General features: G+C 39.9%; 1 protein-coding gene across 1 annotated transcript in view; it reads left to right on the forward strand.

Moving 5' to 3' along the window:
- LOC122790588 (collagen alpha-1(XXVII) chain-like) overlaps nt 1-26,277 on the forward strand; it is a 1,538,899-nt gene that overhangs the window by 1,295,485 nt on the left and 217,137 nt on the right. The window contains exon 35 of the mRNA XM_044058114.1: nt 9,994-10,020. Coding sequence (XP_043914049.1) covers nt 9,994-10,020 — 27 coding nt within the window. The remainder of the gene's footprint in view (nt 1-9,993; nt 10,021-26,277) is intronic.

The raw sequence follows: 26,277 nt of genomic DNA on the forward strand, positions 1-26,277 counted from the left end.
CAGAAATCAAATTTCTATCCTTCTTCAGAGCAAGAGAGTCCCTGCTCAACAAGTCTTGAGAGTACTAGGAATGATGGCAGCCGCTCTTATCATAGTTCCCTTAGGCAGGATGCACATGAGGATCCTTCAATGGATGCTATTCGCTCAATGGTCGTACCTACAACTTCCACTATCTCATGAGATCTTAATCACGAACTCCTGCAAATGAGATCTCCTATGGTGGATGCACAGTCAGGACCTTACAGTAGGCCGACCATTTGTGTTGCCCAGTCCTATAGCTACTGTAACCACGGACGCTTCCCTGATAGGGTGGGGGGGACTTTTTCAGGGCAGAACAGTCCAAGGTCAATGGTCCAACTTGGAGTACAACCTGCACATCAATGTCCTAGAGCTGAGAGCAGTGTTTCTTGCGTTGCAACACTTTCACAAGTTCTTGCCTCTGGGAACAGTGACAGTTCAGATGGACAACATGTCAGTATTTTGGTACATAAACAAACAAGGAGGAACCAGGTCTTATCCATTGTGCAGAGAGGCCCTCAGGATTTGGCAATGGGCTGTGTCTACCAGACGCTTTCTGATAGCAACGCACATCCCAGGGACATCCAACGTCATTGTGGACAGGTTGAGCAGAGCCATCCTGTTGCCCCACGAGTGGTCCCTCAAATCTCAAGTCGTGGAAAAGATTTTCCGCAGATGGGGCCAGCCTTGCTGCGACCTATTTGCATCCCCATTGAATGCCAAATGCAGAAGCTACTTTGCCCTACTACCCCTCCCGGGGGGTGCCCCCAGGAACGCACTTGTGCACGATTGGCCCCTGGGTCTCCTTTATGCTTTTCCCCCTGTTCCACTAATTCCCAAATTCGTGCAGAAAGCCAAACATCTGGAAAGGACCATAATTCTGATAGCCCCATTCTGGCCTCGACAAATCTGGTTCCCCTTCCTTCAAACTCATCAGGTGGAGGAACCGTGGATTCTGGACCCAGTGCCAGATCTGTTGACGCACTCGTCGGGAGTTCCTCACACATCTCTCAAGTCCCTCAAACTGACAGCTTGGCTGCTCCGCTTCCCATCTTAGCCAGGTCAGATTTATAGTCCCCTGCAGTACAACACATAATTGTATCTTCCCATAAGCCGTCCACAAGGAAGCTATACAACAGCAAATGGAAACGCTTTGTGTACTGGGCCTCGCAGCAGGGTATAGATCCATCAGGGGCTCCAGTACACAAGATATTAGAGTTTCTTTCGACACTTTTTCATGAAGGAGCATCGACTTCCACGATAAGGGTACAACTTGCGGCTATATCTAATTTTCATGTTGGCCAGGGAGATAGTTCCCTCGTGTCTCACAGACTTTGCAAAGCCTTTATGAAAGGTACCTTTCACCTCCGTCCCCCCTTTCGTAGTCCAGTGGCCCCATGGAATCTTAACCTGATGTTATCACAGCTCATGTTGCCCCCATTCGAACCAGCCACCACAACCCTTCTAAAATTGTTATCGTGGAAGACACTTTTTCTGGTTGCCATCACTTCCGCCTGGAGAGTTTCAGAGTTGCAAGCATTATCTGTTCGGCCCCCATATATGATATTTCATCCAGATAGGGTAACATTGTGCACCAATCCGTCCTTCCTTCCAAAGATTTGTTCAGTCTAAAATATTAATCAATCGATTGTACTAACCACCTTCTTCAAAAATCACTCCAGTAAGTTGGAGTACATGCTGCACAAATTAGACGACCACAGGCAGCTGAGATTTTACTTAGGACGAAGGAATACAGAAAGTCAGACCAACTGTTTGTATCATATACTGACCAAAGGAAGGGAAAGGCAGTAACAAAAGTTACTTTATCCAAATGGCTCTCAGACTGTATAAATTTCGTATATTCAGAATCAAAGCAACAACTCCCCTTTAAACCCAAGGCTCATTCTACGAGAGCGATTGCTACTTCCTTAGCCCATGCTGCCCACTTGCCATTAGATACAATTTGTGCGGCGGCAACTTGGGCGAAACCACATACTTTCATCGCTCACTACAAATTAGACAAAATCTCCAGAGACAGGGCGACGTTTGGTTCCACTGTTCTCAGGAATGTTCTCCCGTGAGCCACCCAGGATAAAGGAGCTAGGGACGCTACCCGTGTGTAAGAACAAACGGTGAGATCGAACAATTTCACATAAAGAAGTTATGTTCTTACCATAACGTTCCATGTGAATTGTTCATCTTGCCTTTGTTCTTACATTCCCCCCCTCCAACCCCCATCCTGCATTCTCGAAGAACGGGTAAGACTGCATTCGGGTTCAATCTTCTCTAGATATTGTTATTCTTGAGCTTCCTAGTGTACATCAGGGATGGCATCTTTTATCTTCTATTGATGACAAAGTTTCAGACAGTGTGGTTGCGTTTTTTTCTACGCGCTTAAGGCGCAATAACTACTGGGATTCTTCTGGTGTTAGCAAACTACATCTGAGGGTTAGCACAGGAGGATCATGGGATAGAACTGTGCCTCGAGCTTTCTCGAAGATGCTGAGCTGGTGATGTGGCCGACTCGGAGTTGAAGATCGGCTCCGAACCCGTGTGTAAGAACAAAGGCGAGATGAACAATTCACATGGAACGTTATGGTAAGAACATAACTTCTTTTTTTATGTCAGTATCACAAAGAAGACAAAATATAAATATCCTACAGGATCATGAAATTCTAATTAAAAATTACTGAATATCCTGACACATATCCTGAATTTGCCATTTATTTCTTTCATAACACAAAGCAGCACTGGGCTAGCCAAATTCTCCACAAAGCATGCATCCAAAATAACTAATTTGGAAAAGATTGTCTATTATTCTATGGATATGTTAACTTATTAGCATAAAAAACACAATGAAAATACAACACAAACACAAGAATGAAAGTGTTTTCAAGTAATGTCAGGGTCTCACGCTATGTGTTTTTTTTAACTCTAATTACACTGGATATATTTATAAATATAGAACACTATCATATATTACATATGCAGTTCATTTTATTCTAAATGCAAGAGTTATTGAAGTAAATATGTCATAGTAATCCTAAGTTGTTACTAACCTTCCATTTTGCAACTGAAGTATCAGGTCAAATACAAGATGAGGTTTGATGTAAATGTTTGTGAATTCTTGCTTTAAGACTAAGAAATATGGATTTATGTGTATTCCTACTCATATGATGGGTCTACTATACTTACATAGTTTCATAGTTTTATAGTTTCATAGTTTAGTATTAGGCTATCTGCCCTGGGGCATTTATAAGCCTAGCCATAGTGATGTGGCTTTCGCCACCCCATGTAATGGTGCAAAAGTGTACAGAATAGATTTAGAATACTGTGCCTCTGTCTAGTAGTGACACAGTGAAGACCCCTTTACATAACATAATTAGTTTACTGTGCCTCTGTCTAGTAGTGACACAGAGATGACCCCCGGGGTAAACCTACGATCCCATCCACTCGTCAAGATTTCTCTTGAAGAGAGTCAGTGAGGGGCTCTGCCTAACATGAACTGGGATTCTGTTCCAGAGTATGGGAAGCCTCTGAGTTATGAATCTGTCCCTCCAGCATGTCCTATTCATATTTGTGCTGAGGTTTAAATCTTTAGCTCTCGTGGTTCTGATGGATTTGGATTTTTTGAGGTGGAGCATGTCCATCAATTCCTGATTGGACATGGCCATGTACGTCAGGCACAGGTCACCTCTGAGTAGGTGGTATGCTACTGAATAGAGATGGAGTTTCTTTAGTCTGGCAGTATATGACATATGTTGGAGACCCTTGATCCTCTTGGTGAGGTACTTTTGGGGTCTCTCCAACTGTTGCAAGTGCCGGGTGAGGTACATACCAAATGGGGCATTGTACTCAATCATGGGCCTGATAAGGGAGGAGTATAGGGGTACAATGACTTCCTTTGATCTGGATGTGATTCCCTTCATGATAAGGTGGGCAAGGTAGAAAGTCTTTCTGACCACTTTGGCAACATGGGTGTCAAATGAGAGGTCACTATCGACTTGGGTCCCCAGGTCTCTGATTACTTTTTCCGTACTCAGTGGGTTTCTGTCTATGTGATAATTTGTGGGTACTTTGTTTTTCCCAAAGGGGATGACTATACATTTTTTGGCATTTAGTTTAAGGCCATGACTCCGGCACCAGCTGTCTGTTTCAGTGAGGCCTTTCTGTAGGATGTATGTGTCAGCTGATGTATCGACTATGGCGCCTAGTTTGCAGACATCTGTGAACTTTGTCAGCCACAACCCTCCCATGTTTGCTTTCACATCTGAGAAATAAATGCCGAACAAGAGGGGTCCCAGGACAGAGCCCTGTGGGAAACCACTTGTGACTGGCTTTGAGTCTGACATGGCTCCAGCGATTTTGACTTTATGGGTTCTATCCTTTAGCCAGTTTGCAACCCATCTTGTGACATATGGATTTACATTTAAGCTGTTGAGCTTGTTTATGATGTCTGAGTGGGGTATTGTGTCGAAAGCTTTAGTCAAGTCCAGGTAGGCTGTATGGACTGCTTTGCCCTCGTCAATGGCTCTAGTGACTGTTTCAAAAAAGTAAACCAGGTTCAAAAGGCAGGATCTGCCCTTTACAAAGCCGAACTGGGTGGGATCAAGTGTCTGTAGGTCCCCAATGTCTCTGTTTATGAGTTCCATAATGATTCTTTCCATAGCTTTACAGACCAGGCTGGTTAAGCTTATGGGGCGGTAGTTACCAAGGTCTGTAGAGGGGCCTCCTTTGTGGAGTGGGACCACTGTTGCTGTACGCCAGTGTTCAGGTACATATCCTATAGTAAGGCTAAGGTTAAATAGCATTTTTATGTGCGGGTTTAGCTCCTCTTAGAGTTCACGTAGCACGCAACCCGGGATACCGTTAGGTCCCATTGATGCTGTGTTTTTAGCTTTGCTGAGGGCGGTTCTCACCTGGACATCTGAGATGACAGGGAGGTTACATTCAGCTGGGATAAGTATTTCTTCTTTTGGGGGTGAGGGAGAGGAGAAATTTGCACTGAACCTGTCTGCCAGAATGTTGGCAATATCTGTGGGTTCAGTGTATTTTTTGTCATTGTGAACTAACTCTGAGCATATCTGAGGGTTTCCGCCCAGGTTTCTAACATAGCAGAAGAAGGCCTTGTGGTTATCTTTAGTGTCCATAGCGATTTTTCTCTCAAAGTTGGCCTTGGATGTTTTTATGAGAGAACGTAGCTTTCTACTAGTGCTGATCAGAGATGCCTTCTCTTTATGGGATTTTGCTCTGTTGTGCAGTAGCTGCCTTCTTTTGTTATATAATTTGTTTATGGCTGGGGTCCACCAGACAGGATGCCTGCCCTTGGTGGAGAGGGTCTTGGTTTTATTTGGGAATGCATGATCCATGCATTCTTGGAGATGTCCGTAGAAAGAATTTGTGAAGGATTCAGCATTGTGGGATGTGGTTGAAACAAGTAGTCCAGTGGGTTTTCTTCAGTCATTTTTGTTCAGGAATGCTCAAGATCGCTTGTATGTAGGAGGAAACTACATACCTTCCCACTAAATATTGCTCAGGTTGTAGTGGCACAGAGAAGATTTGGCGAAACAGATTTTGTAAATTAAGTTTGCCAAATGGCACCTTCGTGAGTCATCATGGTTCCTAATATAACTACTGCTGTTTTAATATTTGATCACTAAATTTGAAACCATTAGGTATGGAGGGTGTCATGCACTACATTTTGCATATAATTTTATCGTCTTTGCTGATTTTGCATGATAAATTCTTGGATTATAATTCTATTCCTGTACTTGCTGATGGCTGTGAGTTGTACTGCAAAGAAAAGGAAGACATGTCTACTTCTTCACTCATTTTTGTAGCTGTACTGTCCCTGCCTTGTTCCCTGCTTTGGATAGGTTTCTTAGCTTACATGAGCCGAGTAACAGGAAGGATATCTGCCAGCTCTATTAATAACCTTAGTAGTAAGTACGAAGAAGACCAAACACCACGAATGATGAAGATGCTTTTAATTCATATAAAATCCAAAAAAGAGTAAGCGCTTTCGCGTGCTGCCAAATGCACGCTTCTTCAGACAAGTTTAAACACAATAGTACATCATTCCCTTATATATCATGTAACTGCAGCTGTTAATTGATTAATTAATCCAATCTAATAAAACCATTTTTAAATTCTTAAAGTCAAAACGCTTTTTAAAAGGGTGCCTTAAATAACAACACATTCGTATGAGTCAAAGAAATATGTTTGAGCATACACATAGACTGACATCCATTGCATTGGGGCAAAAAATCATTGCTTAATGTTATTTTCCTAAAAGAAAAATCTAAGAGAAAATCTAAGAGAAAATCTCAATAATTGTATTTACTCAACAAATATTATAAAAGACTACATTCTAAAATAAAATTTAAACATAGCGACAGTACACACTATGTTGTTCTATATATCTACTTAATAAAGTAGTCTCAATGACGGAGACTAAAAACATAGCGTAAACTACAAACAAAAACATCTTTTTTACTTGATATCTATACAGCGCTCTTGACTACACTAATATTCTACTACATATAAAAAATAATGCTAATCTATAAACAAAGAATATGTGTATATATATTTATAATAGATACTAACCAAAAAATGCAAATACATGTCAGATGAATATATGAATATATGTATGCTTATAACGTGTAAATAAAAATGTATAGAAAATGTATAAAATGTGAAACATGTAAATATGATGTGATGTATATACTTTTAAATTAGAAAAAATCATTCTTATATATTTTTAACAGAGCTATAGAATATATAATATATATGTGATGTGTATAGTAACATCAAATAAACAGCACTTCTAAAAACAAGCAATATAATGAGAAAACCTGTATTTTGGAGTATTAAAAACAAAACTAATTTGTGCATCATGTTATTTCAAATAATCATTTCTATAAAAAGAAATTTCATAATACACAAAATATATACATTCAGAACTCATTAGATAAAATTATTTAAAAATTATTTAAAATTATATGCAAGGAATACTAAAGCATAAACTCTAAAAATGATCTCCCATATTTATTTATCGCTTGTATGTAGGAGGAAACTACATACCTTCCCACTAAATATTGCTCAGGTTGTAGTGGCACAGAGAAGATTTGGCGAAACAGATTTTGTAAATTAAGTTTGCCAAATGGCACCTTCGTGAGTCATCATGGTTCCTAATATAACTACTGCTGTTTTAATATTTGATCACTAAATTTGAAACCATTAGGTATGGAGGGTGTCATGCACTACATTTTGCATATAATTTTATCGTCTTTGCTGATTTTGCATGATAAATTCTTGGATTATAATTCTATTCCTGTACTTGCTGATGGCTGTGAGTTGTACTGCAAAGAAAAGGAAGACATGTCTACTTCTTCACTCATTTTTGTAGCTGTACTGTCCCTGCCTTGTTCCCTGCTTTGGATAGGTTTCTTAGCTTACATGAGCCGAGTAACAGGAAGGATATCTGCCAGCTCTATTAATAACCTTGTTTTCACTGGATTCTTTGAGAGATGAGTGTTGAGGTATCAGATTAGCATCGGTAAGCCAACTGTCCTACCACAGCAGACTTGTTCATCCATCTTCTGTGCAGTTCTGCTCCTTGGTGGAAAACATAGTGATTCTGGATTAGAAGGCCTTATACTGACAGTGGGGAGGGGTTATTTAAAGAAGCTTTTCTCAGGCATACTTTATTTTTTTGTCTTGATTTTTACCAGATCAGGTGTGGCTTGGGGATATTTTAGGGTATATACTAAAATCAAATAGACCTGCATTGCACAGTAATAGGGTGCTGGAGACTCTTTGTACTTGATCTTCTTTGGTGGTCATACGTTCTTAGGTTCATAGGAGGTTACTAGGCTAATGGCCATAGGGCCTTTACAAGCTTATCTGTGTAAAAACCTGAGTATCCTTAATGAACATATTTAGACAGTTGTTAGCAGAGCAATTCTGTGATCAGCACCAACTCCCCCCTGTCCATGAGGGTCATAGGTGCCACCTCTGGGATGAATTTACGGTCATCCATCCAGTTGTCAAATTTGTGCTTGAATAGGGTCATTGAGGAGCTCCGCTTCACATGGAATGGGAGCTTCTTCCAGAGGAGCAGTAGTCCCTGGGAGATATGTCTGTCTCTTCAGCATGTTCTGTTAATATCACCGGCTAGGTTGAGATCCCTGAAGTGATTTATTCTTGTCCCATTTGATTTGTGGATGTGCAGCAGTTCCATGAGGGCAAGGTCTGAGACTGTTATGTAGGTCAGGCACAGGTCATCTCTCAGCAAGCTGTATGATACAGAGTACAGTGACAGGGATTTCAATCTTTCCATGTCTGTCATGTTTTGGAAGCCCTGGATTCTGTTTGTAAGAAACCTCTGTGGTCTCTCCAGTTGCTGCAGGTGTCTGGTGAAGTACATACAGAAGGGAGCACTGTACTCATTTTGTCGTCTGATAAGGATTGAATACAGTGGAGCTAAAACCTCCCTGGTCTTGGATGCAATGCCTTTATTTGTGAAATGCACAATGTAAAATGCTTTTTTTACCACTACAGATACATAGTGATTGAAGTTTAGATTGCTGTCAACCTGTGTTCCCAAGTCTCACACCACTGAGTTTGAGCTTAGAGGGGTGCCATCTATATCATAATTAGCAGGGGCTACTTCTTTGCCAAAGGGAATAATGAGGCATTTTTTGCATTAAGTTTTAGTCTGTGAGTTTGACACCAATCATTTATATGCATCAGCCCTTTCTGTAATATGTTACCATCGTTGAGCGACTCTATGATTACGTCCAGTTTACAGTCATCTGCAAACTTGGTGAGCCACAGACCATCTACCTTCGCCTGGAGTTCAGAGAAATAGATTTCAAAGAGTAGAGGGTCCAGAACAGACCCTTGCGGTACCCCAGTGGTAACTGGTCAACCGGTGCAGGTGGACTCCCCAACTTTGACAGTGTGCATTCTGTTGGCGAGCCAGTTGACTACCCATCTAGTAATGTATGGGTTAATCCCCAGCTGGGAGAGTTTCTCTATGATAACTGAATGGGGACTGTGTCAAAAGCCTTGGGTAAATCAAGATAGGTGGTGTGTACTGTTTTGCCCTCATCCAGGGCTTTGGAGACATTCCCAAAGAAGTCCACCAGGTTTAATAAACAAGATCTACCCTTGACAAAGTCAAATTGGGTCAGGTCAAGAGTTTGATGGTCACCTGTGTCCTTTTGGATAAGGTCTATTATGATTTTTTCCATGTCCTTGCAGATAAGGCTGGTTAGGCTTATGGGTCAATATTTCCCTGGGTCAGTTGATGGACCCCCTTTGTGCAAGGGGATTACTATTACTGTTTTCCATTCTGATGGGACAAAGACAGTTCTCAGGCTATGGTTAAAGAGAGTGCCGAGTGGTTCTGCTAGGTCTTGTTTTAGTTTGTTTAGTAAGCAGCCTGAAATGTTATCTGGTCCCACAGAGGCTGTATTTTTGGCCTTGGAGAGTGCTTGTATGGCCTGTTTTTGGAGATACTTGGTCATCCCACTAAACTGATGCCACAAGTCATATGTGTGCTGATGAGAAGGAAGAGGACCCCAGTAACTGTTTGTGTGAACATGATGGACAGCAAAAGAAGAAGGAAACTAGTGACCAGCCTGCAAGAACTTGACTAAAACATACTGAAAAAATGAATCTGTGAGTTTGAGTTAATCAGTACTATATGAACTGAAAGTTAAGATGCTCTTTGAAGTAATTATGTGCCTGATTTATGTATAGCAAACCATGTGCTTTTCTTTGAGGTAAAAGGAAATATACTGTAGAAGTAAAGGTGTTAACTTCCTCTTACATTCAATTCCAGTGATATACAATGTTTCACTAAATGAAAATATAATGTGTTGTAGTGGAAGTGAAGTATGTCAACTATTGTTGGAGATAAGTAAAGATGTTTGCTTCTCATGTGTATTTTTGTATTTCTATTTGTAGGGTCCCCCAGGAATTCCTTTACCATTGGTAAGTCTGCCATTTTTTTATCAGTGCAGAAAACCTAATTTTTCATATTATATTTTACATAAGTAAGTATGCTATGTCTGTTCAGTGCAGAAAACCTCATTTATCATATTGTATTTTATATTGTATTTTATATAAGCAGGTTGCTTTTCTATCACTACCAGTGTGATTAGGAAAAGGCAGGCAGAGCTCAAAAATCTGAATGTAAAGGGAATTTGTAAACCAGAAGAACCAAACCTCTCCAGACTATTCGGTGGATGGAGAGTTCCTTCTAGAATGTCTTTTCTGGGGGGCTAGAACTGTTTATGAAAGTGTATGCTCCACTGTACTGTATTTATGGTAAAAATATTATTTAACTATAAAGATTTTTAGTGTAAGAATGTTGCTTAAACAGCTCTAAAATTGTATGCTTCACTTATCTTCCACAAATGTCTGTTGTAACTGTTAAAAAAGCTGCTCTGGATGCTTTTTGAATTTTTCATTAAACTTCAGTCCTTGTTCAGCAACCATTTTTCCGCAAAAACCTGAAAATAAGTAGTCTGCATACTCTAGGTCTACAATGCCCTCATTTTGTTCTCAGCATGTATTGAACCTTTCTTAATGTTTTTCCAACTGTGCTAAACATTCACAAGTATTATGCTTGACATAGCAACTAAACAGATTAAATGCACATATCACTGTATGTAACAGGCTGATAAGGAAGGAACTGCTATGGAGTATGAAGAGACTGTACGGTTTACCTTCATGTGTGCGTATTGCACACAGGCGAACAGCAATTGTCCGAAAGGCAGTTTGCAAGTTTGCAAACGCCAAATGGAAAACGGTTCAAATGTGCAATGAGCAAATGCACAGTGACATTCGACATTTTGGGGTGGATTGCACTATAGTGGGGATCGGAAAATGGTCCCTTTCTCCACTGTAGTGTGATCTTGGAGTTAGACTATTAAAGTAGGAGGGGTGGGGGGCGCAAGGGGGCTTGCCTCCCTGCTTTACACTTCATTAGATTTTTTCGACATTAATGTTCAAAGATCAGCGAATCTGCTTTTCAATTTGCTGATTTTCAAACATTTAAACCGACTGTACACTCATTTCAGAAATATGGAACTCTGTCATTAAGTGATGTTTCTTCAGATCCTCTGCCTTCAAAGGTTCTGTTCACATAATTTCTGGTGTCTGTCATAATCTAATCCAATCTAATCCATAATTGTTTGGTATCTGCTGATGTGTGAGTGCATAACTGAATCCTTTTATTAGAGCTGTAATAATCTTAACCTATCTCTTTGGTCTCTGTACTTCATTTTGATGACAGTCTCTCCTACTAAGCCAGGAAACAGTCTTTATAGATTATCACTGTTTCCTAATTAACAAAGAATAAATAAAATATTAATTTTAAAAGAAAAAATTAAATATATTAGTTGGCTTGGCATAGAATTATGGAGCCCTGAGTACAACTCAAATAACCGGGGTTCATTTAGCAGTTCTGGTGCTGGAAGAGTGAAATGGGATTGAGAGAGTTTCCATGGGGCTGTACCATCTTGCTATTTTTTAGAGGGAAGGACTAGGGAAAATGTTTGAGAACTCATACATGCACACTTGTTCCTCAGTGGAGACAGGAGAACCTATGGTATTATTTATTCCCAGAAGACAGGAACTTTGTATGGCTTATGTCTCTCACAAAAATGAGTGTCAGTTCTGCACTACTCTCATTGCACGTCACTTTGAGAACACTAGCTGTACAAGCATTGGGAAACATCAGGGCTTAAGGCAGAAACCCCAGTTTTCCACTATTCTACACCGATGACAGTACTTATAGTGGGTTTGATACTTGCCTGTAGGGGAACGGATGAACTGTAGGATGGGAGGAACAGAGCAAAAAAAAAAAAAAAGAAAAGAAAAAAGGATATGATGTTAATGCACAAGTTAGTTGATCTATACTATGCAGTCACCTATTTAAAACTTATTAATACAGGTCAGAAGAAACTCATAACCGTCTTCTTGTTTATACTATTTAAGAAGTAGAGAAATGCAGAAGGGGAAGGGAAAATCAGAAATCACACAAGGTTATTGAAGCTGAATCTGTCTGAAATGCCTTACAATGTAAATAAGTATAATGAAAATTAGGATTTTAGTAAATAATGTTGCAACTGATGCATTTAAACAAGCTGATTGTTACATTAGCAGTGGTCAGTATGTTCTCCTGTTGATCCAGATTCATAAACAACAGGGCTAGCTGGGCCAGGAAAGATTAAGATTCCATGTTCCTTCTCTTGTCAGTAAAAGTAAAATGGAGGCTAGACAGTGTCCACTGAGAGGCTGAACTATGCAGAACAGAAGAGCTTGGCCATGAGGTTGAGAATGCGAAAAATGCATTGCAGAGATTGTGCAAGTGTGTGCACATTTGTAGTGTCTTTGAATGTCACATCAGGAGTTTAGAGGAAGCATGGCTGATTGGTGCTGTTTGCAATCTGTCATAGTATTCCACATATTCTCTCCAAGTAGAGAATAATCAGCCTGACTCTACATTTAGTCACTGGAACCTTAAACTGTCAAAGGCAGTAAAACCATGGTAGTGTACTTGAGAAATGAGTTTTTTTTCTCTGCATAAAAGGAAACACTTGGCTTGTGACCTAGAAATATTCATTCATTTATTCGTTTTCTGCTCCTACTTCTTCCTGTTCAGAAACGAAGTCAGAGGCTGTCTAGCAACAAACAGATATAATGCAGAGAACTAGCTCTGAAGAAATCTTTTTCAAATGTCCCTGATTTTTCCCTCACAGGTTTGCTCTGACACTTAGTGAATGTGTGTTTTTATGGTAAAAAGTGAGAACTGCAATTATTAAATAATGTCAAGTACTACTATATCAGATATCTTGCTAATCAGAAAATGCATACTACTTGTATTCTCCTGTTCTGTTATTAACTCTAGGACATCATCCAGAAAATTAGAATCGGTACTTTGCCATTAACAGGGCAACACTTTCAACTTCAACATTAACACACAATGGATTGTAACAAGAGTTGACTTTGTTTTGAGAAGTGTAATATTGACTTTCTTTTATTAAAAAGTATAGTAATCTGTATTTGGCATGTTACACCTGTGCTTTACAGCCTCGCACATCTGTAATGGCTTGATGTGCTTTACGTTTTAAATCAGAAAACAGCACCAATAAAAGCGGTTTTCTTACACTGGGTTCTGTGACTCAGATAATGTTGTCGCGTGGTAGATGACCGTGTTTGTCAGTACTTGAAATGAAGTAAATGTGAAATATTCATTCTGTTTATTATTAAAACACTGAAAAGAGCTGTTATTTAGCATCGCGGTTTGTTTAAAGTGGCAGCTACAAGTTGGGAAGTGTTGCTGTGACAATGTAAATAACTTGTTTTCCAGGTAATAAAAAGAAACACAATTTGGCTTTTTACACAACTCAGTTCTGTTTTGATGTGGGGCCGATAACAGGAAGAACAATTACTGTATAACTATCGATTTCTGCTTTCTAGCCCAAACAAAAAAAAAAATGTTCTTTTGTGATCTCAGCCGTAAAACCGAAAGAGGTCATTACGAGTGTTGCTGTGATCACAGAAAAATCGGTCAGACATAATTTGAGGAAAATAAGGGTATCAGTACTGATTTCCACTTTCTAGCCCAAAAAAAAAAAAAAATGTTCTTTTCCGATGTTGGGCTGATAACAGAAAAAAAACACCAAACTGCTCATTGACAGTGTTGCCCTGATAACGGAAAAGTACCTTAGAATCTAAACTACGGGCAGAATGTAATGTTCTATTGATACAGGTAGCACAGAATACCTTAGCCATAAACCCTGAAAAAATGGTGTTACAGTATATGGTACTGTGTAAAAAATTAAAACGTTGCATATCTTTTACCTTGAAAGACCCACTAGGTAGTGCAGTCTAACATGTTAATGAGCACACATCTTGGACTACTACTAGACCTTAATCTCTCATTCCAAATGCACACTGAAAGTACTTTCTCTTTGCCTGCACTTAGGTTGCATAGCTGTTATAGCAGTTTTGAGCCGTTTTTCCATTGCCTGTTACTCCTTTATATTGTATAAAAAATACTTTGCTTGTAGTTTTTATATCACTTTAGTTATTTTCAGCTAATACTGAATTGCCTGATATAGCTGGTTGCACTTTAACCATTTTGAGCTGTTTAGTTTAATACTGTTTTGTTCCATTCAATCACTGCCTTGAATGAATTTGCTTGGCTAGGGGTAGATGCCAACTTAGAATCAGTTGCTATTTGATCTGTGTGAGAGTTAGACAAATTACTACAGGTCAGTGTGGTTTAGAGCACTTGGACTTAAGATTTCAACTAATTTATAATGGTTCTTTTGTTTTCTTTGGTATTTACTGTGCAGAGCTGTGCTGAGTGCAGCGCCACAGTAATGATATTTCCATAGTAAGTTACACACACAAGTAAAATTCTCTCTTCTTATATTACAGGAAGGGTACATTCTTATTACACCAGTTAATTATTCATTTCTGCTTTGTCTAAACTGTTTGTGATGAGTTGCATGAGCTTCCTGTTCATAGTGCTGATCTGCGGAGCCTGAGTAGTAGTTGCACTGAGTTGTACATAAAGCCAGTCTAACTAACTTCCACAGCTGTAATATTTCCCCACCCCCACATTAGATCCTCTGTTATGTTAAATCTAGCTGCATTGGTCATCACGGAGAATCAACATATACCTCCCCCCGCCCCCTATTGCCAGCCTTTTAGCATGTGGAATTCTGTGGCAATGTATGAACTGCCTCTTGCTCACTGATAAGAAACTCCTACTAAACCCAAAATGCCCCTGTCTTAACCAATTGCATGCAATGAGTTTAACACTCTTACCCACACCCACACTTGTGCAATATCCACAAATTACATATTCTAAACTGTCTTATACTGATGCTATTAAAAAAAATCTTTACAAAAGCCTCTAGGATCTGAACCCCTAGGCATCAACAGCTTGTATCACACATATACTGTAGCTGACTCTGTTGATTTAGGAAATATAGACACTAACAGGGGTTACATAACTAACATGCAGAACCCCTTTAAAGGAGAAAGAAAAAAGCAATTTCATTTGCCAGTGTCCTTGTTTTATTTGACTCCTCAGTTTGACACACAGATGCTCCACCTTCCAAGCTGCACAAAGAGAAGGTAAGTTAGTTGCATCTCAGGTGCCAGAATAAATAACATAACTAAAGCCCTCAGTTCCTCCCCCCTCCCCATACACATATCATTGCACATATGGGAGTGAATGACTTGAGATACACCTCCTTGGATCATATGAAGTACATGATACTGCTTTCAGAATATGTGTCTGAAAGTGAGTGAAACTAGTATTAAGCAGTATCCTACCATTGCCAAAAATTAAGCTGTATTCCAAATAAAGATAATTGATTTTAATTATTGGCTCATCTACTGATGTCATTCTAGGGGAATCTGGTATATATCAGCCTGAGATGAGGATGGTTGGCAACCCTCCCTGCGTTGCTACAGATGGACTGCATCTCTTTCTGCTTATGATTTGAGCATACTGACTTTTTCTTCCCCCAAAGTGCCTTTTTTAAGTGAGGTCAGTCTCCTGAAATTGCCCACATAGCCAGTCACAATCAAAACCATATATAAGTAGCACTGCTCAGAGCCGTTTTTCCATTGCCTGTTACTCCTTTGTATTGTATAAAAAATACTTTGCTTGTAGTTTTTATATCACTTTAGTTATTTTCAGCTAATACTGAATTGCCTAATATAGCTGGTTGCACTTTAACCATTTTGAGCTGTAACCTAAACAAAATGCTGCACTGCACTACTTACAGGCATTTCTGACCCTTGAAAATATTGACGTATTTATAGTTACGGAAACATGGTTTCAGAATATTGAAAACACCCCCTCCCCGCCAGTGCAGAGTTTTAATACTTAACACTCCTTTACACCCAATGCCAAACTGGATGTTACAGCTGGTGGAGGAGTATATGAGTTCTTTAGAAACCATTTCACCTCCAGACTAATAATGCAGGACAACGATCTAGAACTCCACATTTGTCTTAATAACCAAAACTCAGCAGCACATAGTAGCCAACTACCGTAAGCACCTGTATGATACCAGAAGATTGAGACATGTTTTAACAAACTGACATCTCCCTCCATTGAACCAAACACTGTCTTCTTGGATGACTTCAGCTATCCTTTCATTAACTGGGGAAACTACACCATCACAAACAAGTATACTCAGAGATTCCAGGATTTCGTTAATGTCAACTCATTGAACCAACTAGTCCAGCTCCCAGTAAAAGGCTCAAACATAGTAGAGATGGTCCCCATAAATATAGCCTCCCCATCCTAAGAGTCCACAGTTACCAAATTACTGGTCAGGTCTGACCACTATGCAGTAGCATTTACTCTTGTTGTGAGACCTGAGTCACCTTGAAATCCCTCCATTTTCAAGGAGTACTCCAAGGCAAATCTACTTAAGTTAATGGATTTTTTTCACAGTTAAATTGTACACCCACCTCCAAGCTAACCTGTAAAAGCAAAATGAACACCCCATCATCTAGTGTAATGGTCAGAATAATCAACAAAAAAACTTAGAAACAAAATCAAATCTGCCAAGAGCAAGTATGAATTGTGAGTCTACGCATGATAAGGGTAACTATAAAGCCTTCTTCAGCTATGTCAGGAACTTAAGAAATAACAACCATCAATGCTCACAGTTAATACAAAGTAATATCTCATACTTAGCCCATGAGAACATTGCCAACATATTAGTGGGCTAATTCAGCTCAAGTCTTTTTACCCACTTCCCCCAAATTACTTACAGCATCTTAGCATGCCAGCAGTACCCACTCAAATCACTTCCAAGCAAGTCCTAAGTGTTCTGTCCAAGACTAAAAACACCAGTTCCATGAGCCTAGACCATGTGCCAGGTCATCTTATTGTCAGCATCAAACACTGTCTGTCTGCTTCCTTATTATTCCTATTCAGTTTCAGCCTGTACACGTGATTCATGCCAAAAATATGGATAACTGCTGTAGTCATACCACTGCACAAAGGGAAACCTACAAGTGTCCCACGTAATTATTGACTTGTCAGTGTCACCAGCCTTATCTGTAAGGCAGTAGAGCACTTCATTATGGACCTCCTAAATAAAGAACTTAAGCAGTCTTCAGACTCTGGAGCCTAACCAGTCTGGGTTTATTAAAGGTAGATCCAGCCTCTTAAGCCTAGTGGACTTTTTTGAACAAGTCACTAAGGCACTAAACTTAGGTAAATTGGTCCAAATAGCATATCTGGACTTGGTCTGTGCTTTATACCATTCCACAGTCAGTCATCATCCAATTTAATGTAAACTCCTATGCCTGCCATTGTATAGCAAACTGGGTTACAGACATAACCCAGTATGTTAATATTGCAGGCACACTCTCAAATAAATGGGTAGTTACCAGTGATCCTTCAAGGTTCTGTTCTGGGATCACTCAATTCGGTATCTACTTTTCCGATATTAAAGCAGACAACAAAGGTCTGTGACTGATAGATTGCCAATGACTTCAAACTCAAAGCTGTTATAAATACCCCAGATGACCTATGTATTCCCCAGTAGGGTCTAACTTATGCTAACAAGCAGTACGTGGTCCACAGCCTCAAAATACTGACAAAAAATGCAGTATTGTATGCTTTGGCAAAACTCGACACTCATGTTCCTATCACATAAGCAGCACCCCCTTAAAAATTGACTCATTCGTTAGGGACTTACGGGCACCTTTATTGACAATGAACTGTCCATTGACCACTATGTGACCACTGTAGCTAGGAAATCCTTTTATATAACTAGACTAGTCACCAGGAGCATATTTTCTAGATTCAAGCATTTTATTGTCCCCTTGTACTCCTCCCTTAGACCAATAATAGAATATAATGTCCTTTTTGATACGAACTTAGCTAGACATATGCCTCAGCTTGAGAGACTGCAATGTTTCCTTAGGGAAAACATCAAGGGCATACCCTCCTTGAGTTTCCTTAACTGCATGAAAACTCTTTCACTCATTTCCCTTGATGCTGACTACTGAGGGGAGACCGCTGCCTTGCTTACAGAGCCTTGAAAGATCCAGTCCTATATAACCAGTTACACATCCACACAAGTAATTCCACCCTAAAAAGCCACTCAAGACATCTAAAGTACTGCCAAAACATACATAGGACCTGGTGGCAGAATAAGATATCCTTTGCAGAGAATACCACTTTTATGGAATAGATTCCCCTTTGAGGAAAGGCAGAGTAGCACTATGACCCTTTTTAAGTAATCTAGATGACTGGATGTACAATTGTAAGTCCACTCCCAGTCTGGCCCTTCTAGCCCTTTTGGAGAAGGTCTAAAATTAATTTAATGTTTGGCATTAATTCATGCTTGATAAATTGGTGGGATCATTGGCTAGGCTGCAAATGTTTCACTAGATTAACAGCCTAGTATGAACCTATGAACAGTAGACAAGATAATCAAATTAAGCTTACCTATAAGGTCTCCAATTTTCTCTTTTTAAAAGTCAGAAGGTCAATAGCTAAACATATCCTGTTAATAAAACTTGACTATGAACTTCCAGTCATTGTATTACCTACTTTACAAAACACAACCCTGCTTAAAACTACCATTAATAAAATTCACAGATGTGTATAGCTTGCAAACAGTATTACAAATCACTACTTACTACTTTGGAAAATCAGTCATTGAGGCAGAGCCAAGCAATTACTCCAAACATTGCATAAACCTGTCATACATCATGTCCTCTTATCATTCAAACTTATAGTAAGAACCTCCTCATGTACAAGCGAACAGTGATAAGTGTCTAACTCAAAAAAGACCCCTGTTCACCAGTGCTGTTGATAAAAAAAAATTTTGGAAAATGGGACCTGCCTGTTGGAATAATTTGACGAAGTAAGAAAGCAGCAAATAATTTTAAACTTTCCAAGCCAACCTGATGAATATCTGCCAAATGAATACTTGTGTAAATGTTTCAGGGATGTTGAATAAAATTGCATGTCCTTAATTTGACACTAATAAATCAAGCCAAAGTAAATAGTATTAGTGTACAAAACTAAAGGGCAGCTTTAGATACTACATAAATATTGTATTATCATGTGACTGTATTATTTTTAACTTATTGTAATCATACCGCTCAACAGTCCAGATTTTTGTAGAATGTTCAGATTTTTGCCTCATCTTTTTGGCCTGTTCTGCATAAAATGTTGATTTTCTGGCAAATTATTGGCAAATCATTGAGGATTTAAGTCAGAAAATAATGACAGACATTTGTGTTTCAGACTTCACACCCTTCAGAAAATTCATGCTAATGTTATTCTATCAACTTTCTAAGTTTAAGAGCAATATTTAAAATTTGTCCCTATTTTAGGGTCTTTGCCCCGACTGTCCAGATTTCTTGCTATAAGAGGTTGAGAGGTATGATTGTAATGCACTTTTTTATAACATTGTAGTGTTTTGCACAAATCATCTTTAATTTTAAGGCCATTAAAATAATGTTATTGTTCTCTGCAAACTTTAGGTTACACCTCTCTGTTTATTCAATTTTCTTTACAATACATTCTTCCAAGTTACCCTGGTGTTAGCTGAAAAGAGCCTTAGTGCCACCTGCTTAACAACTGAAGAAATAAAAAAATTAAAGATGTTGCCATCATTGCTACAGTTCAGCATCACCTTTCTCAGTCTTCATCTGGATTCCATTGTACCTCAGGATGTCTTGACTACCTCTCAGCAGGATTTAAAATACACTGTCTCACTGCCATTATTTCTAAACTTCACCTAACTCTTCAGTCTTTTCCTTGCATTATGAGTCTAATTTCAGCAGCAGTTCCAGTAGCTCCTTGCATTCTTAATATTCTTCAGAACTATTCAGCATCCTAGTGTACTCAGTATTTGGGCAGGCTTGCACAAATAATTTTGCTTGTGGATCATGTGCAAGGAATGGATTGGTGTGTACTCCATCATCCTCTTCATCTGGATATTCTCCCCAAATTCCATTCCCCTGCCAGTATCTTGTAATGAATGCCTTCCTTCACATTTGGGGTGGGGGTCACACATTCAGGGTCACCTACCAGTGTTGCTAGCAGTTCATAATGTCTTGCACTTGTTTCAGGTGCTACTTCTGAATCAGGTCATATGTATTCGGATGAACAGTATAATTGTGTGAACTGTATCAGCAGACACGGAAGGACTAAATATCTTCCTCTTCTCTGCACTATATTGGATCTGTATATAAACATCATTATTTTGGCACAGTATATACATATTACTTCAAACTTTCTGGTAAACTGTCTGAATAAGGTTCTGTTTCTCAAAGTTTAGTTTTTATGGAGTTCCAGCAATTGATCTTTGTATGGCCAAAGTTGCTGCCAAGCAGCTACAGTTTTGCAATCTAATGCCAGATTCTGAGACACTTAGGTAAAATGCCTTGTCCTAGTACTGACAGTTGACATTATTTTTCTTTGCATCTTCACCATTCATTCTTTTCCGATGTATCCTGGTAAAGGAGCATCAGAAATAGTAATGTTGGTTCTAAAAGTTCCTGTTTTGCAGTAGCAAATTTGGCATCCTTTTTAGTGACAACTCTCCTGAACTGCTTCAGATGACCTCAAAGGAAACAATAAGCCAGACCTCACTGAACGTACAAGACCCCTTTGTACTTTGGCTCTGTTTTTGGATCTTGAATGCATGGTCACTGTAAGATTCAGAAATTTGAAGGAACTCTTTGGTTTCTTTCTTATGACCCACAAAGACTTGTAGGCCTACTTACCCAACCAAGTAGAGACAGTTTGTTATGTGAGTTATTAACAAGGGATTTATTCTTTTTTTTTTTTTTTTTTTTTGTGACTTCCCCATTGATGATTTGGACCAAGTGCTGTATGTGCGTCTAATACTAATCTTCTTTAGTGTATTTTCTTGTGTTGTTTAGCATTTCTGCATTCCATTTGTGACATTTTTGTCACATTTGCTGTTTACCGAAACATTCTGGAAGGATATTATTGATCTAAATCCTCTTTCCTTGCCCTTACCACCTTAGGAGCTATTTTTTACCTCGGAGAGCCTGTCTTCCATTCTCCTCCCTTATTTAAACCTGTCTCTTCCTGTCAATTGAAACATATTTCTTTAAAAACTGTGTTTCTGGTGGCCTGTCATATTTCTTTGCTGCAGGGCTTATGTTCTGATGAACTTTATGTGATCTTTCTTAAGTATTATATTTCAAGAAAATTACAGTCTTTATTTTCTAACCAAAGTGTTTATGAATTTACTCAGTGTGCAATTACCTATATAGTTCACAAAGCAATATAATCCTTGTTATTTTTTATTATTATTTGTTATTAGCTTAGACTAAGCACCTCATTGGTTCTTTTGAGATTTCTTTCTTAAAAGCTGTCTCAGGTTTCAACTTTCTGTTACCTAAGAAGTTCAGTTGTGAGTGTTCTGCCATTTCACACTGAGCTTATCGAAAGAAGGACACTGAGCAAACTTGGAACTATAATATATAACATTAAGTATCCTGTTTTTTGTTTATTTTGTTCTTTATTTCTTTGTTATTTATAGCACTTTGTATACTGTGTATTTTTCTAGCTAGTTTCACTGTGTGTGAGGTATTAACTGGAAATTGTCCACTTTTATTAAGCATCTGTTGGGTCGTTTGTTTCTGATAACTTGTTGCAGTTAAACTCTTTTTTCTAGAGGCTCCTTTAGTTGTTTAAAACTTTCATTTAAAGGCTCACTGCTGCTTTTCAGCTGTGAGAAACATTTCTGCAGTTTGTTTCTAAGTAGTGGGGATATTTGTAGCATTTCCATATTCAGGCTTGTATTTGGGCCTAGTGTTTGTGGAGGCTGTGTGCCTGAGCACATATTCAGGGACATCTTGGTTTAGCCAAAGCCATCAGGCATTTCAGTGAGAGAGAATTGTTTGAGGTCATTGGCTGACTGAGGTCACCTGGACTACAGCTTAGACTAAGCACCTCATTGGTTCTTTTGAGATTTCTTTCTTAAAAGCTGTCTCAGGTTTCAACTTTCTGTTACCTAAGAAGTTCAGTTGTGAGTGTTCTGCCATTTCACACTGAGCTAATCGAAGGAAGGACACTGAGCAAACTTGGAGCTATAATATATAACAGTAAGTATCCTGTTTTTTGTTTATTTTGTTCTTTATTTCTTTGTTATTTATAGCACTTTGTGTACTGTGTATTTTTTTAGCTAGTTTCACTGTGTGTGAGGTATTAACTGGAAATTGTCCACTTTTATTAAGCATCTGTTGGGTCGTTTGTTTCTGATAACTTGTTGCAGTGAAACTCTTTTTTCTAGAGACTCCTTTAGCTGTTTAAAACTTTCATTTAAAGGCTCACTGCTGCTTTTCAGCTGTGAGAAACATTTCTGCAGTTTGTTCCTAAGTAGTGGGGATATTTGTAGCATTTCCATGTTCAGGCTTGTATTTGGGCCTAGTGTTTGTGGAGGCTGTGTGTCTGAGCACATATTCAGGGACATCTTGGTTTAGCCAAAACCATCAGGCATTTCAGTGAGAGAGAATTGTTTGAGGTCATTGGCTGAGTGAGGTCACCTGGACTACAGCTTAGACTAAGCACCTCATTGGTTCTTTTGAGATTTCTTTCTTAAAAGCTGTCTCAGGTTTCAACTTTCTGTTACCTAAGAAGTTCAGTTGTGAGTGTTCTGCCATTTCACACTGAGCTAATCGAAGGAAGGACACTGAGCAAACTCGGAGCTATAATATAAAACATTAAGTAACCTCTTTTTTGTTTATTTTGTTCTTTATTTCTTTGTTATTTATAGCACTTTGTGTACTGTGTATTTTTCTAGCTAGTTTCACTGTGTGTGAGGTATTAACTGGAAATTGTCCACTTTTATTAAGCATCTGTTGGGTCGTTTGTTTCTGATAGCTTGTTGCAGTTAAACTCTTTTTTCTAGAGGCTCCTTTAGCTGTTTAAAACTTTCATTTAAAGGCTCACGGCTGCTTTTCAGTTGGTGGCTTTGCAGTTGCCCGCCCCTAGTGTAAATTTGATCTGGGACCCTCCTCCCAGTCTAGTGTCATTACCTCATTCTACCCAATACAGGGAGACCATTTGAGAAGGCCAGTCAGCTTAGTTTCTACTACTCCTTACTCTCTTTCCACTAAGAAAAAAAAAAATAAAAAACTTTTTCTAAGCTTGTTTCCTGCCTTTCCTGTGGGTAGTCTAGCCTGGATATAGATTTGCTGTTTCCAGGACTATTTGTAGGCTTCTAGGGCCCAAGCCTTTCTGTGTTGGAGGGAAGCCTTCTCGCTTAATTTTTTTTTCTTAGAACTAGCCAGTTTTTTGTTTCAGCACTTGTTCAGAACTTATTGTAAGCACTAAATAAGCTACAAATTACTACAGCACTCAACTTTCCTCACTGCCTAGAGGAAAACAGTTTCTAGTACTTAACAAATAAGCACCTATCCAGGCATGTCTAAGGGTCAGCCCCCGGTGTTTTCTCCTGTCTACCTGATGAATCTGGGCATCTTGGAGCAATGCAGTAATTGCCTCATGTACACAGACAACCCTCTCCTCCTACTACCCAACAATACAACCTGTGAGAGATGCACTTATATAGCCAAACTGGAAGCAAAGCTCTCTTCACCCGTGACTGGGCTAGACAGTCAAGAGGAGAAGGTAAACACTTGCACCACACCACACTTAGCACATAGTCCCTCAAAACCTACACCACCAAAACACACACATAGAAACACAAAACACACATCTACATTCACAGAGGCTCTCAGTAAAAACCTGCCCAAGCAACAGGGACCTCCAAAGCAGAAACACAAGCAACCTCCACCTCCAACACAACCCAAATGACACATAGCCCACAAACTCAGTGTGCCACTCAACCACAGCCCATAAGGCATAACAACGTATCCAACACTCTAGTCATAGGTGACTGTATAGTCAGGCACACTGATGTTCCACTCACCAGGCTAAACAAGGAGAAAGTTACTGTCAGCTGCCTGTCGGGTGCCAGGATCCGCCACATAACGCATGCACTCAGGTCACTCCACAACAAGTACAAATATGACTCTGTCATTCTCCATGTTGGTGTGAATGACCTGAGACGTACCTCCTTGGACTACATGAAAAGGGACATGGAAGAGCTGTCCGATCTTGTAGCCCAGGCAGGTATGACCCTAGCCCTGAGTAGCATCCTGCCATCACCCAGAATGATACCACAGTACAAGGACAAAATGATTGACTTCAACAATTGGCTAAGCTTCTGGTGTCATTCTAAGGGGATCCAGTATCTGTCTGCCTGGGATGACATGATCGACAAGCCACAATGCTTTGCCAGAGATGGCCTGCACCTGTCGCCCCTGGGATTCCAGATACTGGCTAAGGCTCTAGCCACCCCTATAGTGCCTTTTTTAGGCAAGGTTCAAATGACAAATTCACCACCCTAACAGGTACAGGCAAGAAGAATCTGAGGGTATTGCTACTCAATGCTAGAAGTCTAAACGGGGGCGGCACAGTGGTGCAGCGGATAACGTTGTCGCCTCACAGCAAGAGGTTCTCCGGTTCGATTCTCAGCTGGGGTGCCTTCTGTGTGGAGTTTGCATGTTCTCCCTGTGTTCGCGTGGGTTTCCTCCGGGTACTCTGGTTTCCTCCCACATTCCAAAGACATGCATCTGGAGCATTTCTCCCCGGGCCTCCGCTGAAAACAGGCTCTGTGGAACCTAGTCGGACATTCCCGGTTAACAAATGTTAAATAAAAATAAAAATAAAAATAAATAAATAAATAAACCTGAAAATGCACTCTCTTGAGGCACTCCTTAAAATGGAGAACATCGACATCTGTGCAGTGACAGAGGCCTGGTTCAAGGCTCCAGAGAGCACCCCTGCATTACCAGGCTATAATTCATACCACACCTTTCGGCCACCTAACCTGGACCAAAACACTAAAGGCGGAGGCGTGACCATATTCATTAAGGATATCCACACCTCCAGGCTAGTTGCTCAGCATAATGCATCCGAGATTATCCAAGTGCAACTAACTCTGGGCAAGACCTCAATCCAAATTGTAGCTTTCTACAGATCCCCCACCATTCCCCAGGATTCCCACTCCTCATTTCTTAATATACTGGAAAATATCAGGGTACAACCTAACACCCTAATAATGGGCGATTTCAACTACCCTACCATTAACTGGAAAAACTACTCATGTACCAACTCTTGTGCTCAACGTTTTCTGGAATTCATAAATTCCAATGCCATGGATCAACTTATCCACACCCCCACCAGGGGCAGTAATATCCTAGACCTCGTTATTACCAGCATGGGCAACCGGTGCTCCACACGAGAGGTCAATTCCTCGTTGGTCAGATCCGACCATAAGCTAATCACCCTAGACATCCACATCCCTCCCCCACCCCCCATTAGGGAAATCACAGTAAAATATTTCTCCAAAGCCAACTTCACGCTTCTTAAGACAGAAGTGGCAAACTTCACGACACCCATGCTGACGGACAATAGAGGTATGACTGCTGAATCCTACACAAATGCACTTTATAAGCACTTACATGAGTGCATGGATCGTGCAATCCCTAACAGAACCACAATGCTATCCTCCAAAAAAAGGAAGCCAATCTGGTGGTCCCCTGCCATAAGCAAACTCTACAATAGAAGAAAGAAACTGTTGCAAAAAAGAGTAAAATCCCATGATTGGAGAAACTCCCTGGTCAGCTTCAGTAAGAAGCTGAGATCCCTCATAAAATCCTTTTTGAAAACAAAATCGCCACTGACTCTAAAGACAACCACAAAGCATTCTATAGCTATGTCAAGAATCTCAATGGCAACACTCAGATCTGCTCTGAGTTACAGCACAATGGCACTAAATATACAGAACCAACGGATATTGGCAACATCCTGGCAGATAGGTTCAGTGCTAACTTTACCCCTCTGTCATCCCCTAAAGGGCCCATCTCTATACCAGAAGAATGCAAAGTTCCTGTAATCATGGCTGCACAGGTAAAAAACACACTATCCAAAGCCAAGAACACAGCATCCATGGGACCTGACGACATCCCAGGCTGTGTTCTACATGAACTACAGAATGAACTGGCACCCCACCTAAGTACCATGTTCAATCATAGCCTCACCTCAGGCTGTGTGCCCACTGAATGGCACACAGCGACAGTTATCCACTCCACAAAGAGGGAGCCACCACAGACCCCGGAAACTACCGCCCC

Source organism: Protopterus annectens, chromosome 16.part0 (genome assembly GCF_019279795.1).
Source record: "Protopterus annectens isolate FY-2018-M chromosome 16.part0, PAN1.0, whole genome shotgun sequence".
NCBI lineage: Eukaryota > Metazoa > Chordata > Ceratodontiformes > Protopteridae > Protopterus > Protopterus annectens.